Raw genomic sequence first — 19,720 nt, forward strand, 5'->3', positions numbered from 1 at the left:
CACTGTCAAATAATTGCTTATTATTAAGGTGCATAACATGTTGTGAACTACAGGAGATCTATTTTTACTCTTTTTATTAAAAAAGGTTCTTTGTCGGAGCGGCAAAGTCTGATTACTTGCCTCGAGTGATGTCACTTGAGTCGGCGTCGATTGGTGCTGAAGCCGACACATTTTAAAATAGAAAAAAAAATATATTGAAGTGAGAAAGGAGTGAGCTTACCATTACCATTACCATTTGACAAGGAAGAAGACGACAGAGACTGTACTTTTATCTTCAACTGATGTTCAATTCAGCATCTTTTCAGGAGAACATTTCCTGTAAATGGAAATCTGAATTAAACTTTTTGACCTGAAAAGCATGCGGAGAAGGTGGAAGCCATTTTTAGTTTTTAGTGTCTGCAGATCTCGTGGTTGCTTACGGACTCAACAACGTCCACTGGGACGTGTACCGGTGGACGTTGTTGAGTCCGTAAGCAACCACGATGGTCTTTGATGGGCGGAGCAGCAAACAATATGTAGTGACATTGAATCGCTCTCTGTGTCCGCCTGGCTGGAGTCCAGAGGCGGACTCCGCCAGGCGCTGCCGTCTGCAGACACGTCGTCCTGAGGTGCCTTTCTCAAACTGTGTTCACACTGAACGTGAAATGCGTATAAATTCAACCCGCTGTTGAAGGACTCGAGGTGAACTGAGGCGTTTGTGCAAGTTGAATATGATTTGAGAGCCAGTGTGAAGCATTTAAGGGGATTTAATATATTAATAAGTATGTTTTCTTTTGCGTATCATCACCTGAAAAAATGAATTGTTGTGTTTTTTTTCCTGTAAAATGAGCCGTTGTAAACGGAGCAGGTCCTCTTTACGGAGTCCACTATGTTGCACCGCCGTGTTTCTACTGAAGCCCAGAATGGACAAACCAAACACTGGCTCTAGACGCTGAGCACAGGGCAGACGTGTCGGTTGGTTTCATTCTGCAGCCTCACCACTAGATGCCACTAAATCCTACACACTGGCCCTTTAATTTAGGAAGAAAACTGCACATATGCCAAAGCTTAAGGGATGGACTCTCATATTTTTTATAGTTTGCTCACTCAGATTTCCATTCCTTCCTGTACATTAAACTCCTGACCCCCCCCCCCCTCCTCCTCCTCCTCCTCCTCCTCCTCCTCCTCCTCCTCCTCCTCCTCCAGGACTCTCCTCTTAAGGCCGTCCAGATGCTCTGGGTCAACCTCATCATGGACACTCTGGCGTCTCTCGCTCTGGCCACCGAGCCGCCCACCGAGTCTCTGCTGCTCCGTAGACCGTACGGCCGTAACAAGCCTCTCATCTCCAGGACCATGATGAAGAACATCCTGGGTCACGCCGTGTACCAGCTCGTCATCATCTTCACCCTGCTCTTCGCTGGTGAGTCAAACACACTTCAGACTGGAGAAACCAGACGGGTTCACCTCAGTGGAGGAATCACTTTGCTCTGCATGTGAATCCATTTCAAAAGGAGGTTCACGGATGTTGAGATTTTTACTTTTTTGTTTGTTTCTCAGGCGAGGTGATCTTCGACATCGATAACGGACGCAACACTCCCCTGCACTCGCCGCCGTCGGAGCACTACACCATCGTGTTCAACGTGTTCGTCATGATGCAGCTCTTCAACGAGATCAACGCCAGGAAGATCCACGGAGAGCGGAACGTGTTCGAGGGCATCTACAGGAACCCCATCTTCTGCAGCGTCGTGGTGGGGACCTTCGCCCTGCAGGTAACGCCATCGTCACCGCCGACCTCTTTCTCTCAGACTCTTCTTTTAAAGATGCATAGATTAACATGGAAACGTAAACATTTTAAAATTAGATTATTCATATAAAATGGAGGAATGACTCTGAGAGCGCTGGCCTCCGCCAAGGACGTTTCCATGTGTGAAAAATATGCGTGTATCCGCTCCGTGACTCGGATCCGCTGCAAATGTCAAAGGGTTCCACCTCGGCCCATGCTACACCCTTCCACCAAGTTTCATGAAAGCTGGGCTCGTAATTAATCCGTAATCCTGACAAACAAACCAACAAACTGAACTGAAAACATAACCTACCTGTAAGGAGCTCCCGATGCAACCTGTTAACTAAAGTGATCAGACGAGATGTGTCATGATCTGTTTTTAGTCGTGAAAACCAAGTAAAAAAATAAGTTCATGCAAAGTTACCCGGCTGAAGTTAGTTCGACAGTCGGCGTGGATATTTCTTGTCTTTGTGTTTGTGTTTTTACAAACTTCTCCACGAGCCCCGTGGTTCCTCCTTACGAACAGTTAACAAATACATAGTTTAATGTTTCAAAAATGTTCACTCATGTCCTAAAACAGCTGCTCACTGTAGTCACTCAAACAGGAGGATTAATCCACATGTGGTGCTCTAGTGAGTATTTGCTGGACGGTGTGTGTGATTGAGTCAAAAGTAAGTGTGTGTGTGAGTGTGTGTGTGAGTGTGCGCGGTGATGAATGAACATGTCACCCAGTGCAACAGTGAGACTCATTGATGAGTTTTTAATAGTTTCTGGACAACAATAGCGCTCTGTGGCACAGAGTAAGAAGGCTTTGGATCCACATGCTTGTTAGTGGATCAGTAAATCGTTTGTTTTGGTTTACGCATGAAGATTTGTTTACAACTAAACAAATGTAGAAGTCTGATCCTTTCAGACTGCGGCACCACTCGGCTAACGCGTCCCGTGTGGTTCTGTTCCTCCTCAGATCGTCATCGTTCAGTTCGGAGGGAAGCCGTTCTCCTGCACGGGTCTGACCATCGACCAGTGGCTGTGGTGCGTCTTCATCGGCGTGGGAGAGCTGCTGTGGGGACAGGTGAGACCGGACCCAGAACCAGAACCACAGGAGTTCTGCTCCGAACGCACGGCGTCTTGATCTCTGTGAACAAACATCATGTAGTGAGGAGATGGAGAGGTGGATGCGTGAGGCCTGAGGCGGCAAACTGCCGCACTCGCGCTGCTGCTTCTGCTGCAGCGTTGCTATCACGACCATCGCCATGGTAATGAGCTCGGCACATGAAAGCAGCGCGACTCCTGTTTACGGGCGCCGAGGGAAAACAAACCCAGCGTGCCAGTCCCTCTGTGCACACACACACACACACACACACACACACACACACACACACACACACACACAGGCTTAGAAAGCATACATTTTACAGAAAATAAAAGTTCACAAGAAGCCTGCTGGGTTCAGTTGGAGGGCAGACGGATCTGATCTGAGGTCTGTGATTTGTTTAGTTTCTACCAGAGAGAGAAGGTGACACAACTATAACAAGATGATGTGCAGCTGGAGGCTGGAGGCTGGGCGTGTGAGCACTGATGAAATAAAATGTAACTTATAGTGTGACATAATCAGAGCAACGGAACTAATAATACGTACAGAAAAATAATCTTTTCATTGGTGTTGTCTCTGTTAAAAATGAATCAAGCTTCAGTTCAGTTTAAGATGAAGACTTTTGCAAGTGATATGAAAAGTGATTTGACAGGATTTCTATAGAAAAAAAAATAACAATCTATAAAGAGCTTTCATGAGTTTGATCATAAATCTAAGCTGTCAAACTTTCCCTGAAATTCAGGAAGAACTTCCTCTGATGTGTATTTAAGTTATTAAAGGGACTCACCGGTGATATGAGACTTAAAGACTTCGAGACTTTATTTGGACTCGAGCTTCAAAGATTCATTCAGAACGTTGACGTTCAAATTCTAAATTCAACATTCGAATCCTGCGCAGCTTTTTTTATTTTCTTTTGCGTGTCTGTTCACTCTGTGTCTATTGAAGCTGGTATTCCTGCACAGTTGCAGATACAGATTAGGCTTCACTAATCAGTGTTTACCTTTAATCATTGTGCAGCGGCGCACCACACGATCATTAATATCATCTGCTCGAGTGCGGGGCTCAGCCTCTCCACACTAGATAAGATAAGGTAGTCGGTTAAAACCGGCTCGGTAGTAATTAGTATTATTCTGTTTGTATAAATAGACTCCACTGGTTGCTCTGTATAGGATCGGTTCAGACTTGTTTGATGCAAACATTTCTAATAACTCCAGAGCGTTCAAAAGTCCCAATTTATTGAAATAAATGTCAGATTCACAACATGGTTTTATCAAAGGTATATTCTCCTTTAATCCATATTTGTTGGCGTTTGCTGTCCCGCTCGCCGCTCACACAGAGAGGCAGCACAGACGAGCTATGGTCACTAAATTAAGTTGATTTAATAAAAACAAAAAAGTAACTTATTTATCTAATTGAGGATTTTGGCGTTTTTTCAAAAAGACATTCAAAGCTTCATTTGAAAACATCAGCAGAAGATTTGAATGTAAAGATGTTCGTTACAGCCAGAGACGGCGAGATGTTCTTGACTCTTTAGTCCCTTAAGAAGTCAAGCTCCACAAACACTAGATCCTACATTTCCCATAATGCAACTGGACAGCACCTTTTTGTTAAACCCTGCCTGGTAAAAGCCCCACGTCTTTTTAACTTCCCCCCAGTTCGTAAGGCATCTATGGTTGTCTAGAGTTAACTGTGACCGGTAAACTGAACTCTGTGTGAACGTGATCCCTTAACTTTCTTCTTCTTCTTTCTCAATCTCAGCTGATCTCGGCCATCCCCACACACCGCCTGAAGTTCCTGATGGAAGCCGGTCACGGCACCACCAAGGAGGAGATGCACGCGGAGGAGCTGACGGAGGGCGCCGACGAGATCGACCACGCCGAGCTGGAGCTGAGGAGAGGCCAGATCCTCTGGTTCAGGGGTCTGAACCGCATCCAGACGCAGGTACGCCCGCCGCTCCGACACCCAGCCCGCCGCGGAGTCTCTCACTTCACTCTTTGTTTTAAGGTTTCTCTGATGTCAGGTCTCCGAGGTGGTGACTCAAATATCTGTTGGTGTCAAGAGAGCTGCAGAAAACATCAGTTGCCATGGTGATGCAGGAGGCTCTGGAAGAAAGATCATAGAGTTATTTTTTATTATTTTTTGTTGGTTTGCTGTCAGTCGTCTCACTGGTGAAGTGTTGTTCAAAGCCGGGAAGCTGATCACTGTCGTCTCTGAAAGAAAGAAACTTAAAATCAAATTCCAGCTGCACCCTCCTCTTCCTCCACCACCCCCCCCCCCCCCTCGCCTTCATCTTCCCAAAATCAGACGAACGTCCCAGAAACAACGGGAGGTAAAGAACTGTGTCATCAGCACGGGGAGGAGAGGTTTCATTTCAAACAGTTCATTTCTACGAGCTGCAGATCCAAACAGTGGTTTGCTGTAAGAAGCTACTTTAGGTAATTAGATTGAAACGTGAGCCGTTTTGGGCTCGTTTATCCAGAGAAGCGGATAAACACAATGTCTTGGTAATAAATGTTACTGTAAAGGCACAAAAACTAGTTTTTAGTTGTTAATACACAGTAAAAAGTAGCAGATTTAATAGTTTCTGCAAATCTCTGAATCTACCAGCAAATATGTTCACGAAAAACTCACGAGGTCAACGTTGGAACAAAATATCCTGCTGGGATTTATCTGATCACATAATTCGGGGGTCAATCTACATGATAACAACCACAACGTATAAATCTTTATACATAAACCGCCGTTAAAATGTCTCCACTCAGAGTTTATGGAACGGAAGGCGGCGGGAGAATGAAAACTGTAAATGTCTTTTGGTTTGAAGTTGCTACTTCAGTGTGGATTCATGCTGCTGAAGGAAACACAAACACATTCTGTTTGTTGATGTTCACCTTCGATATTCGCTGCTCACATCTGTCTCTGGTCAGACTCTGAAGCGGAGGCGATAAACACTGTTATCATATTTAAAATCCGGTTCAGACTGGTCGCTCACGTCTCTGACTGGAGCTTTAATGCCGGAAACCGTCCTCCACCTTCAACATGTTCAACATGTTTGTGTTAAATTAAGACACAGTGCAGGTTGAATGGGAGATTTTTAACAAACGCAACAATTGTTGTCCAGTTCATTTCACACTCTGCTGCAGAGCTTCAGTGCAGAAATTAAAGACGGCATGCAGCGTGGGACAAAAAGCTTATTGGATATTTTTGTTCTTCGCTCAGTCGGTGTTGGAGCTAAACAGCAGCACCTTCACGGCGTCGTCTTCCCCTGTGACTCATCTCACAGTCTGGGACTCTGGTGTGTGTGTGTGTGTGTTATCCTCCTCCTACAGGATACATCTACACTCACTGAGCATTAACATGTCCACAGGCAGTCCTATTCAGTCCTCGATGCCTCGATGCTAACACCCACCTACAGTAACAGCAGCCGACGCTCTGCTCTCGCTCTCACACACACACACACACACACACACACACACACACACACACACAGTCAGTCAGAGAGGCCAGGTGTTTCCCTCCCTACGGTGGACTAACTTGTACTTCTTGTGGCCGCAGGGTAAACACATCTGAATTAATAATAACTGACATCTTCTTCTGTTTGACTTCTGAATAGACTCAAACTAACAAACTTCTCTCGCATTGTTCTAAATGTATACTTTCCAGAAACAACCAACACTATCTTATACAATATGTGTGTGTGTGTGTACAGATATATATTATTTTTTAGAGCAGCTATAATCAATATATATCTCATCACAAAATTAAATGGGTCAATCTGCAGCTCTGTTAATCGTTACAGAGCTTCATGGTGAGTTTGAGCTCATTGTCCACTCTCACCAGAGTGCATCTGTTTTCAGAGAGGAAGCTGTCAGAGCCGACTGCTCACTACCTGCTCAGCAGACACAGTTAGAGACCCACTGGTGAACACAGTGGAGCATTTCAGCAGCTAAAGAGATGGATAATTATAGTTATAATAGTTGGAGGAGACCAAAAGCAGAGCTACAAGAGAGTGAACAGTGAATGACAGTGTTGCTCCGTAACTGCCGGATGAGTAAATATGAAACCGTTTGCCATAAAGTTTGTACGATTTTGCCATATCAACCTAAATATTAGCTTCTTTGTTTTATCGAAAATTAGAAAATTCGTTCTTGACCTGGAAAACATTAGTTGATAAAACAATAGGAGCTGGATTTCCTTAAAGCGCTCGGAACAAAACCCATCTGCAACTCAATGGCACCTTGACAACACCTGCTGATTAAGATCGTGTGATACGATCAGAGGCTCCTAAAAGGACGGGGGGGGGGGGGTGCAGGCTCGGAGGTGGAAACACTCCGATGTCAGAAAATAACCTTCACCCGGCCTCCGAGAAGCCGTTGGGGCGTCGTGAACGGAGGAAGCGATGCGAGGAGAAAACAGAGCACTCTGTCAGACACGCTGTAGAGGAAGCGCTCTCTTTGCTCTACACGTCTGTGTATCTGTACTATCAGCCTGTCATCTTCCTGGGATGGGAGGATGGAGGGGATGGAGGGGGAGGCAACGAAAGGCTGCAGGCTAATTAGGTTCTTATCTCCTCCACGCTCCTCTTCCTGTCCTCCTCTCTAATCCTGGTGGGCAGCGTTCTGCCGCTCAACGCCTCGACAGTCACACACAGTGGCGGAATAATTGGTACAAGAAGCACCTCGCCGCCGAAACTTTATCAGTCACTCCGAGTGACACATTTCCTCCTTTCTCCGCTCCTTCCTGCTCCCAGAGTGCTTTTAGTCGGATTCAAATAGCTCTTTATTCATTGTTGCGTCTCTTTCCTTCATCCCTTCGTTCTATCTGAGCTTCTTCCCATTCTGTCTTTCACTGACTAAATCACAGCTTCTCTCTCTCTCTTTATGCCCTTTTTCCTCTGAAACGTTCCTCCTCGCTCCTGATCTCTCCCTCGTTCACTTCTTCCTGTCTTTGTCTCATGTTCTTCTGTGTCCATCAACCTGATGAGAAATGTCTTCCTGCTGCAGAACAGCCCGTTATTATGTGTTGTAGGTTCCTTCATGGGTAACTGCTTCTTCTGTCTGCCCCTGTAGACATGAGATATCAGTGCTGAACTTCAAAACTGTCAAACTGTCCTGCCTCTTTAAAAACCCTCTTTAACCCTCTTTTCCTCTGCCCTGTCTCCTCACTCTGTCCCTCTGCTCTCTAACGGTGTGTTGTGGCTGTCCTTCCTTCAGATGGATGTGGTCTATACCTTCCAGACGGGCCAGGCTCCGGTGCCCGGTGCCCTGCGCCGCCAGCCATCCGTCGTCAGCCAGCACAATGACGCCACCAAAACTCTCTCTAGCCCCACCCACGTAGGGCTTAGCTCCTCCTCCTCTCTCACCAACTCGGCCGGGGCCCCGCCCCCTTCTGCTGCTGCTGCTGCTTCCTCCTCCACTGCAGGCAGTGAGTCGGTGACCGGAGGCCAGCTAACACCTCGCTTCACCCTGCTGGGCTCTTCTCTTCTTTTTTCTGCATGACTCACCAACACTAAAGCACCGTCTCTGTCATCAGCCGCTGTCTGCACATCCTGAGCTAATCTGAAACATCTGAATGATCATCTGTGCTATTATTATCAATAACTGATGAAACATGATGTGACTGATGCGTCCAAGTTGTTCGGGGTGATTAATGTAACAGGGAGCGTAGTTAGCACGTGACAGCCGCTGTCTGAACGGAAAAACTGTACTCGCCTACATTTTGACTTTGGGAAGAGCTGAAACAACGTCTGAGCAGTAAAACTAGCATCATATTAGGATTAATATGTAATCATTACATAGTTTCAGTTCAGGACCCCATGTTTTATTCTTGTAATTTGCAGGTCAAAAGACGTTGAGTAGTATTTTCTACAGTGGGAACCAAGCCAAGCTGGCTGAAAACATTTAAAAGTGGTCCGCTGATGAAGTAGCAACAAATACGTCGCATGTTATTCTTGAAAAACAGCCGAAAGCTCCACCGATCGCTGAGTTCGTTAATTTATATCGTCTACAGCTGCTTCACAATAAAAGCCTCACAAAGGGTTTTCCAGCAGAAAGCTTTCATTGTGAAGCAGAAAATGCTTAGTTTGCATTTGCAGTAATTAAAACATAAGATGGGCCTCTGAAACAGCTGTAGGGAAGCAATAATTAAGCACTAATGAGACCCAGAGAGATTCAGTTTGAAGATACCAAAGTCCTGACAGCTGCACATGGAGAGATATTTAAAGGAATAGTTCCACACTCTCTGTCTGAGAGTGAGATTAAGAGATGGATATTTATTTCACACGTGTGTGTGTCTGGTGTGGAGCTGGAGTCAGGACTTGGTTAGCCTAGCTTAGCATAAAGACTGAAAGCAGGGGGAAACCACTAGCCGGGCTCTCAAAGTAAAAAACAAATGCACCGAACAAAGCTCTCTAATTAACATGTCGTGTCATGTTTTATCTGTTCAAAACGAGTGACGTGGGAGAGTACAGAGAGACGTATCAACACATCGTTGCTTTTTGGTCTTTTCGTGGAATTTGTTAACAGTAAGAAAAGTATAGAACACGGCCAGCTTTATTATAAACCGTCTAAATCCACTAAAAGTGAACCTGCAGACGGCCTGATCACCTGATCTGTGTTTCCATCTCTGAACTCCACACTGTGCTTCCTACTTCACCTTCCTCCTGCTGCTGATCTTAATCTGCTTCTCCTCTTTTTTTTCTTTTTTTTAACTATCCATCATCACTTCCGTCTCAGCCTGCTGCCTCTCGTCCTCCTGCATGTTGTGGGGATTTAAACTCTTGAACATGCGTCTATTAACCCTGATGTGACTTGCTGCCTGACGGGTCGACGAAAGACCACAACTGTTGGCCGACAAGAAGAGAAAGAAGCTTAAAAAAAAAAATGATCCGGCTCTATTTTCTTTGTTGTTTTTTGTATTCTTCTTCTCTGAGGCGACAGCCTGGGCACCAAGATAATATAATGGGTTAATCCTGAGCAGGGTTAAAACTGTCAGGCTCAGCAAGTCTCATGGTTTAACAGCCTAGAGCTTTTTTTCCGTGTGTGTGTGTGTGTGTGTGTGTGCGCGCCTGCGCCTGTGGTTCAGTAATAGAGAGCTTTGAACTGCAGGGTTATTAATTATGATGAAGAGTGTCTGCTGGTGCGTATAAATCAGTGTGATCAGCTGCAGCCTCTGTGGATTCATGACAGAGGAAACGACTTCAGGCAGAGAGAAGAGAGCCGCTAGAGGACAAAATGATTCTGGCTCCGAGTGTGATTATCAATACTTAACAGTGTGCATGTGTTTGTTGTTTTTCCCAAGTGTGTGTGTGTGTGTGTGTGTTGTTTACTGGTGACACCATCAGGGCTGAATTATTAGCTGCTAAAGTGAGCGTCACACCCCAGAGGCCCCAGAAGTCTCAGTCTTCTTGCATGTAAATTGGCTGTTGGTATTGATACATATTTATGGATGCATCAAAATTAGATGAATGGAAAATATGTTGGTGAATTTGCACATTGCAATTATAGGCATAGTACACGAGTTAACACTGCTCACAGGGCTATTCCCTTATTGCTCACCAGCCACTGTGGCTAGTAGTTATTTAAAGTTATTTGCCACTCAGCATTTTCACTTGCCACCAGTGTGTTGTTGGTAAGGCACGTTTTATTTGATTGAAGTTGACAATTGTGTGATACAATTCACTTGAAAATCTAGATTTTAAAACCATTTCAAATGTAAACGACCACTTTAAACACCCTGATCATAACTACACAACACGTGTATCACTGCAGTGATCAAATATTCAGCTCTGATGTTCGTGTGTTCGGCTCCTTTTGCATGACGACGTGCAGCTGATTAAGACAAAAGCATAAAAAAGACCTTATTTCTAAAGAGCGAGTCATCTCGCTCCCTTCTCGTCTTTATCGAGAGTTGTCGCGAAAGAAGATAGCGGAAGAATGGACGAACCTCATTTCAATGAGTGAATAATTTCAGATGCCTTTTGAGGAGACGACAATACTTTATATTTATACTTTATGTAAATGCAGAATGTTCCACCCACCAAAGTGGCGAGTAAGTGTCACTGCGTTACCGCCACTGCCCAATTCCACCCGCATTTGGGTCATGTCTGTGAGGACAGAAGAGTCCGTCCTCACAGACCGAACTTTAATTTGAGGTGTTTGTTTGTCAAAAAGCATTCTGGGTAATGTTAGAAATCATTAAGTGGCAGGAGGAAGGTTGAGGGAAAGTGTCTAAATGATAAAGGGCTCCAGGATGTGGACGGTTTGTGTATTTCCTGGTTTGCGAACACATCTGGGATGAGCTGGAACATGATGTCACTGATGCTCTTGTTAGGCCCCAACATCTGGAAAGACTGAATCTAGAAGAGAGGAGAAAGTGAAAGCAGCAGATTAAGGCTTTGGAATAACGTCTCTGACTTTGAGTCGAATTAACATCATTTGGGATACAAAGGTGTGTTTGGCTTGTGTGTGATGTTTGATGCCCCTCCACATGCTGCTGACTCTTTCGTTGCGGTTTGTCTTCCTGAACTATTTGTTTTACCTTTTTGTGTTGATGTTTTGTGGCATTCAGTTTTGAGTTCTCCCACCATGACCTCACCCAGCCGACCTCGTGTTTACGTCGTGTTTTTGTGGTTTTGCACCTCCTCGCCCGGATTCAGACACTCGACCCCCGCTGCCTGTTTGACATCACACCTTTCATTACAGCCTGTAGCGGTTGATTCGCTCGCTCCTCTTGACGCTTCTTTTTGTGGTTTCAGATTAAGGTGGTGAACGCGTTCCGTAGCTCCCTGTACCCGATGGGGAGCCCAGAGTCCCGTAGCGCCATCCACAGCTTCATGGCCCATCCCGAGTTCGTGCCCCGGTCCGAGGAGGAGGCTCGCACCCCCATCATAGAGGAGACTGGAGACGAGATCGACCCCCTCCCCAGCGCCTCCTCCGGGGCGACGGGGGGAGGCGGAGGAGGAGGAGGAGGAGGAGAGCCGCCCAGCGCTTTCCCACGCAGCTGCGAGTCATCCATCTGAGCTCCTCCTCCTCTTCCTCCCTCCTCTTTATCAGCATCATCTGTCATCCCACAGAGGGAAGTCGCTCTGCATCCCGTCATCCTGCACACACACACGCACACACACACACACATACATGCTTCACATCGTCTTCACCCCCCTCAGTCATTCCTGCCACGTTGTGTCTTTCATACTGACTGTGGCATCGTTCTGCCTGTAAGTTTGTTCCTCCACCAACATCACCCTACACACACACACACTACACACACTACACACACTACACACACACGTGTCAGAGGGTGGAGTCCAGAGTCTCCACCGTTGGAAGGCCCGTCTTTGTCCATTCATGTATATTTTTTACCTGATAATCCTTTTTTGAGAAGCATTTAAACTACGTTGTGTTCGATCTTCGCGGGACTCGCAGCAGCATGTCGTGTTCTGTACTTGCTTCATTCCGGCGTCTCTCTCTCGCTCTCGCTCTCTCTCTCGCTCTCGCTCTCAAAAGCGGCACAGAACTTTTCAAAGAGTGCAGTGAATCTCGTGTACATACGCTTTTCCGCTCCTCTACACAGCTAACAGCCGGGGTTTTGGTGATCAGAAGATTTTTAGGCAAATGCAAAAATGTAACCTTTTTTTGTTTGTTTGTTTTCAAACCTCTGACGAATGTTAATTTGTGGCTGATTCAAGCGTCTGAGAATGTGAGTTTGACACGACAGTGTTCAAGGTTCAACTGTAAAAAGAAATGTTCTTCCCTTTATCTGTCTGTATGAGTTGGTTTTTCTTGTTTAATCAGCCGTGTTGCATGTGGAAGGACAGAATGTTTACTACCCCCCCCCCCCCCCCCCCGCCTTAAAATATCCAACATGGCGGCGTCCAGAGAGGGCTGGCTCTCTGCTCAGCGGGGGTCCGACCTCATCTCATCCCGTCCGGGTTCTGGTTCTCTCTGCCCCCCCCCCCCCCCCCCACACACTACGTCCACAGGAGCGTGGCTCTTGTTCTGTCGGATGCATGTTATGTTTCATTCGTGTTGAGTCGCATGATAATTTAGGAATCAATATTTGGGATTCTGTTTCGACGACCTTATGTGTGTGTTAGTCTGCAGCAGCGTCATTTCAGAGCAACTTTAACTTCCTGTCTGTACGACTGAACTTCCTGTTAGCACTACGGGACAAAAACAGACCCATCAGTACTCGCATACTACAGTGGCGGGCGCCATGCTCTGCGTGTGGTCTTAAATCGGACTCACCCATGTATAGGAGGGAGCTGGAGCCGATCGCAGCTCTCATCGGGTAGACGGCGGGTTCTCCCAGTCGGCCTGTGGTGCCTTTCTTGCTGGTGTCACAGCAGAGAACATGAGGCCACAACGTACGCTTAACTTTCAACAGAAAGAAAGGATGCAGCCTTTAGCTGGAGCCTGAAATATTCCAGCTGCCGCTCCGCTCGTCGCCTGGATGAGCTCGACGTTTGCTTCAGTTCATTTAGGAGAAACAGAAAAGACAGAAACTAAAACCAGAATACGTCAGAGATGAGGGTTCGCATTCACTGTCTCCAGCTCTCTTGTCTCCTTCCTCCTCCCCTCCTCTGACAGTCTCATATTGAAGTGTGACAACCAATCATAAGTGACAACCTGTGACCGTGACACTGTGAGGCGACCCCCCCCCCCTCGCTGAACACTGCCCCACTGTGCCGCGTACTGTAATTTGGTTAAGAGTCGACTAAACATTGAGCTCGCATCTTTCCGGATTGGACTCTCCAAACTGAGCCTGAACACTACTGCCATTCATCCCTGTGTCTCGTCAAAATAAAAGCCCTCCTTTAATCCTCGAGTTCGATCCATCCTGCTCGTTTAGATCTGGGTTACGGATGACCTCACCCGACAGCTTGACTCTCCTGATGTCACATAAAAAAGGGTTAGACACTAAGAAAGGTATCCCAGGCTTATCTTGACTTCTCGACACATCTTGAAGCTCTTCCTGGTGAATCCCTTGGTGTTCCCAGACCAGTTGGGATGTATAATCCTCGCAGTGTGTTCTGGGTCTGCTGGGGGGCTTCCTCCCAGCTGGACCAGTGTCCAGTATGCGGCGACAGAGAGGTAAACCACTAACTGGAGCTCGTGACCGTAGATCCGGACGTAGATCGACTGATAGATCGAGAGTCTCAGTTGGCAGAGCTCCAGTACCGATGAGTCTGTTTTGGGTCACGGTGCAGGACGTTCAGTCCGAACAGACAGGAAGTCGACGGGTCTCTGAACAGAGTCGGCACCAGTTCTCACGTTTCTCGTTCCCTCGTTTGTCCGATTTTACGAACAGAAATGAAATCGGTGACGTCACACAGCCAGCAGCAGAGAAGATGTTTGATCTTCATCATCATCATCATCATCATGCATCTTACCACTGTGCTGCGTTTGATCGACTGACGATGTCACCAGTCAGTCTGTAGAGTTAAATCCACCGTGTGTCCGGCGCTCAGTGCTTCCTGCCTGCCGTTGTCCTGCAGATTAGTCTTAAAAGAGGAAGGAATCATCTTCCAATCAGAAGCAGCGATGTGTGTAACCCCCTCTTAGTCTGACTAGCAGCCATCAACCTGTGTGCTACTCCTGCCATATTTCCAACGTTTTGTCATGACTAGGTTCTTCCTCTCCTCTGATGAGCTTTTTCTATGTAACTCAGAGCCATATTTTATAGGTTGTCTGTATTGTTTTTTTTAAATCTCATTGTTATCGAGGTTTCCTTTGGACTTTCTCCCCCCCCGGCCCCGGCCCTTTACTCCAAACACGACCAACAAGCAAGGAGAAAATCTTCAGTCGTCACTGCCGAACCAAGTTTAAAGGACCTCTACAATGTTTACATGAAAAGCAAGTGGGTGGCAGTTCGCCTGCACTTCTCTCATTCGACCGCTTCCCTTTCATTCCCTTGCTTTCCTGAATCTTAGAGTTGCTATTTAACTGAATGGGGAATCTTTCTTGCATGCTTTTCATATAAAATTCAATGTTTTGCTCATTTTTTACAACTCTTCTGTATTTTTATATTAAGTACTTTTTAATATTTTGGAGATATATGAATACATATGTATAGGCTGAAGAGTTTGGTGACAGTACAGTACATGAATGAGATGAATCGAACGTGGACTCTGTCTTTTTACAGCTCTCTAATATTTATGCCACGTGTGTCGTCTTGGTCACCTGATGTTAGGGCTCAGAAACCTGTAGTGACTTGTTTACTTCCTGTCGGCCGCTCAATTGGAATCTCAACAGTCTCGTCTCATCAGCCCCCTTTTACATGAGTATATTCACTTTATCTAACATGTTGTGACACACTACACACTATGTGATTTCGCAGTTATCCGACTCCATCAGAGTGCAGCCAATGCAACGTGAATACAGCTAACTGTATGAAACATTAAATGGGAGTGTATAATGTATCCAACCTCTGGGTTTCTTTGTTTCTGCACTTTGAAGCCACTGCGACTGATTTCTTTGATGAGTGGACTGATGCCGTTTTCCGACTGACTGCTGTCGGAGCTGACGGCCGTGTCCCGGCTTTAATCAGCGAACCAGACTAAATAGAAAACAGACCAAAAAGTGAAATCAATGTTACTCTGATTCGGTCCAACCAAAAGTACTTTGGCTTGTGAAAGCGCCCTTAGACTATAACGCAGCAGGGCCCTACAGGACCCGACCAGACTGAATACAATCTGAACCCAGCTCGCCTCGGGTCCAGTCTCGGTTGCTGGAAACCAGTTGGACCCATGAGAACCTTCGCTAACATGGGCCACTCTCTGAGTTCCTCGGTCAACGTCATGTCGGTATTTAAAGATGCTTTTAAATACTGTGACCAGCAGCTGTGATACCTTGACGTTTTGGGGTTGCCATGAGGTTTAAATTTGGGTATTTTTCTTGCATTTCACAGCCAAACAGTTTTTGTTCATTTAAATGTTTGTCTTCTGTCATGGTTAACTGCTGCTGTACATGTTTGCAGAGAGGGGGTGTGAGGGGTCCGTCTCATTAACACGAGCGACCCAAACAGGTTCGGGGCGGCCCCGGACCTCAGGTTGAGTCGTCTAAATTTAGGCCAAAGAACGAGAACTTCTCTTTTTTGGATCTGGTCATGAAATTTGGACGTTAAAAGGAGGCGCAGCCTGTGACGGGACACAGCCGCAATCACAGATGACATGTTTACACCACCGCCGACTGCAGAAACATTTCTCGGAGAGAGAGCAGGACTGTCAAAGGCGCTCGTGACATCACTTCCTCTTCCTGCCGTCTAAACGAGACGCACCTTTTTCCAAAACGATGACGCGTTTTTTCCTCTTTGTTTTTGGGTTCAACTGCTGAACAGATATAGAACAGCTGTGCTCCTACAGTCAGTACAATGTAAATATTGTCATTAGGGGATGAAGTGTACATGCTGTCTGTCGAGTGACAGGAAATAGGACGGGGGGGGGGGCAGGCAATCAGCCAATCAGCCAATCATCACCCAGCAAAGCTTTAAGGATGTTCTGCCAAAGTTGTTTCCTTTTCTTCTTCTGCACAAGTTTGTTTTTAGAAAGTTTGCAGTCACATGACCCCCCCCCCCCCCCCCCCCCCCCCTCCTGCCACCTGGATAAGATTGTCCCTCTGCTCTTGCCATGGCCTTTCTGTGGCTGTGGTGGCCGTCTTTTGGACTGGTTGCCCTCGTATATCTCGCAGCAGCTGCACAGTACAGGCCCGCCATCGGAGACGCAGAGTTCAGAAGATCTCACTTTTCCAACCGGACTCCTGTGTGGAGAAGGAACTCGCCTCTTATCCGGTCATTGTTGCATTTTTGACTGCTTCCTCCTCAGAGCACTGCCTTGTTTCTCTCAGAACAGCTTCCTGTTGTCGGATCTTAAGGAATTATTTGGAGAACGTTCACATCCACTTCAACAATCACGAAAAAATAAAATGGTTCAAACAAACTGGAATATCACAAATGGAAAAGTCATAACCACTCAACATATATATCTATATATGTATATATATTACCTCTATATATTTATAGCTAGTATATATGTACGTGTGTGTGTATATATTGGATACAAATACATAGATATATATATATATATGTATGTATGTATATGCTTTCTCAGTTGAACTTCACTGCAAAAAGGTTTTCTCTAATTACTATGATGCACAGTAATAGGCTGTTGGTGTTATTTTTGTATAAACATAATATCTATGTGGCATGCATGACATATATACAACAATTTGGTGGTTTAAAGCAATATGTCCAACCTGGTGTGATTGGGTCTGTCGTGTTCTGTGTAGCCTAAAGCCACTCTGTGCGAAAAGATATATATATATATATATCTATATATCTATATATCTATATATCTATATAGATATATATATATATATCTATATCTATATATATATAGATATATATATATATATCTATATATATATAAAACAAAAAGAGAAACTGCATTTGGATAAAACTAACTGTTTAGTATATGTGTTCAATGTTCTGTGTTCTGCATGTTTTAGTATGGAACGAAACATCCCAAAAATGTTGACTTGTTTTTACCAAATTAATCTCAAATACACGCCCCCAAACACATGCAACATTACACACACACACACACACTTAGACACACACACACTGCTGTATTTGCACTGTGAGGTGAAACACACTGAGGAAATTAAAACTGTGTGACTTCTGATGGATGGATGGATGAAAGATGGAAGATTCGTCTTCTCTTTTTTTTTGTTCCCATCGTCTCATTTATCCTGAATAACTTTGAACTCATCACCCACGAGGAGGAGGAGGAGGAGGAGGAGGAGGAGGAAACAGGCCTGAAACAGGCCTGAAACATTCAGGTGGGCTGCTGCTCTGCAGGTGTCATCATCTCACCGATCACATCCATTGATCTCCATGATCCATTGTCCTCCTGCTTCTCTCTGCTGCTCCAGCTTTTGGGAGGAAAACGGGGGATAATGGAGTTTTTGCCACCAGAGTGAACTGACAAGTTTATTTTTCAGCTGTAGTGTGTTTGGCTGCAACTAAGAATCCATTTCAATGTTGATCATTCTTCCCAATTGTTTTTGGATTTATTAATATATAGTTTTGTCTAAAATGTGGCAAATGACTCCATGTGTTCAAAACCCAAAGATATTCAGTTTATCTTCATATGTGATGAATAAAAGCAGCGTTAGAGAAGCTAAAATCTAAAAAATAGTTTGACACTGATTATCTAAATATTTGCAGATTAAATGATTGACAGAAGATTAACACGAACACCTATTTTGACTGATCATTTTAGCTCCAGTGAAAATATCCCGCTTATTACAATTCTTTAACAGCCAAATTGACGTGATCTTTATAAAAACGTGTTTCCGTATTCATGTGTTCAAACTGATTTTATCGATCGGGCTCGAGTTCGAGTGTCTTCAGTCGTCCTGTCTGGCAGATTCTGAGCCTCACGGTGATTTGTTTGGGAGACAAAATACAACTTCCTGTGCTTCCCTAAGTGTGTGTGTGTGTGTGCGTGCATGTGTGTGTGTCACTCTCATCCTGTCCCTTTCGATCAGTCATCCTCCTCCTGTTTGCTTCAATCTATGCAACAGAATCCTCCAGTTTGGCTCCAGTGGTTCGTCTGGTTTCTCCCTTTCTCTCCCTCACACTCTCACTCTGTCCGCTCGTCTCTCGTCTCTTTATCTGCTTTTTATTTTTCAGTTCTTTCTACAAACAGAACCAGGATACCTGTACATTGATGTGTGTGTGTGTGTGCGTGTGTCATGTTGTTTTCTTTACTGTTTTGTAAGATATGATCATGTGGAATGCCTTTGGTCTTAGTGTCATGTCGTTTGAACTTAAGCTGAACAAAAGATGATAATCAAGCAACTGAGTAAAAGTTGTGACATAAGTATATATATAATATATATAAATATATACAAATCTATATCCATAAAATAAAGCCATTGGAATTTGAAATACATCCGTGTCAATTTGTGATTTTCTTTGGAAAGATTTATTTTTACAGATTTGTAATTGAGATACATTTTTTTCTTTGACGTACTGAATGAATGGCTTCTTCTGGGAGAGGAATGACCTCATAAATCATTATTAACATTGAATAACTTTGAACTGGAAATCCCAGAATGCTTTAGTCCAGAGCAACAGTTTAAATACGTTTAGACTTCTTGTCCTTTAAGAGAGCGGCTTCAAGACATTATGATGAAGCATTAAAGGACATATCGTGCTCCTTCTACCAGAACATGTTGACGTGCTTTCATCTTTGAAACACCTAATTGTTCTCATACTGTCTGTCTGAACCTGTATTCACCGTCTCTGTCTGAGCCGTCAGTCTGCTCTGATAGAAAGTTGCCACACCTCAGACTGGCGTTATGTTTTAATGAGCCTGCATGTCACATATAAAGAGGAGCCAGATCTCATTGGCTTGCTGAGTCAATCAATGTTTTATGATTTAGGGAAACCACAATAATCTGACTGGGTTGACCCAAATGTGAACAATAATAGTTTTTCATATGTCCAATTTAAGGTTTAATATTCCTTATTCTCAACAAATCCTATGAAAAGACCTCAACCAACAGTGACTAGAGCTAGATACACACATATATACAGTGTATGTATATGGATCGGTATTGTGTGGTTTTCAAAAGTCTGACATGATACTTCCAGGCCAGCCAAAATATGAAATCTCTGGGGGCCTCTTACCGGTTGGACGTTCCCAGAAACTGTCTATAAAGGTTGTGAAAAGTCTAAAGTGTCTCTGTTTTCAGGTACCTTTTTGTCAAGAGTGAATCAAGAGTTCAGAAAGGATCGATATTATTTTCACAGAGAGGTGGTTGAAGGCCACGATTGCCAGCAGAGAACTTTCTGTGCAGGATTCA

General features: G+C 44.8%; 1 protein-coding gene across 2 annotated transcripts in view; it reads left to right on the forward strand.

Annotated features, from left to right (window-relative positions):
* LOC306775412 (plasma membrane calcium-transporting ATPase 1-like) overlaps window positions 1-18,804 on the forward strand; it is an 81,109-nt gene extending 62,305 nt beyond the window's left edge. For both annotated transcript variants that reach the window (XM_079265834.1, XM_079265835.1), the window contains 5 exons: window positions 1,186-1,399; window positions 1,537-1,748; window positions 2,727-2,834; window positions 4,614-4,796; window positions 11,608-18,804. In XM_079265834.1, coding sequence (XP_079121960.1) covers window positions 1,186-1,399; window positions 1,537-1,748; window positions 2,727-2,834; window positions 4,614-4,796; window positions 11,608-11,871 — 981 coding nt within the window. In that variant the 3' untranslated portion in view covers window positions 11,872-18,804. The remainder of the gene's footprint in view (window positions 1-1,185; window positions 1,400-1,536; window positions 1,749-2,726; window positions 2,835-4,613; window positions 4,797-11,607) is intronic.
* The last annotated feature ends 916 nt before the right edge of the window (window positions 18,805-19,720 follow it).

The sequence above is a fragment of the Melanostigma gelatinosum genome (genome assembly GCF_949748355.1).
Source record: "Melanostigma gelatinosum genome assembly, chromosome: 3".
Classification (NCBI taxonomy): Eukaryota; Metazoa; Chordata; class Actinopteri; order Perciformes; family Zoarcidae; genus Melanostigma; species Melanostigma gelatinosum.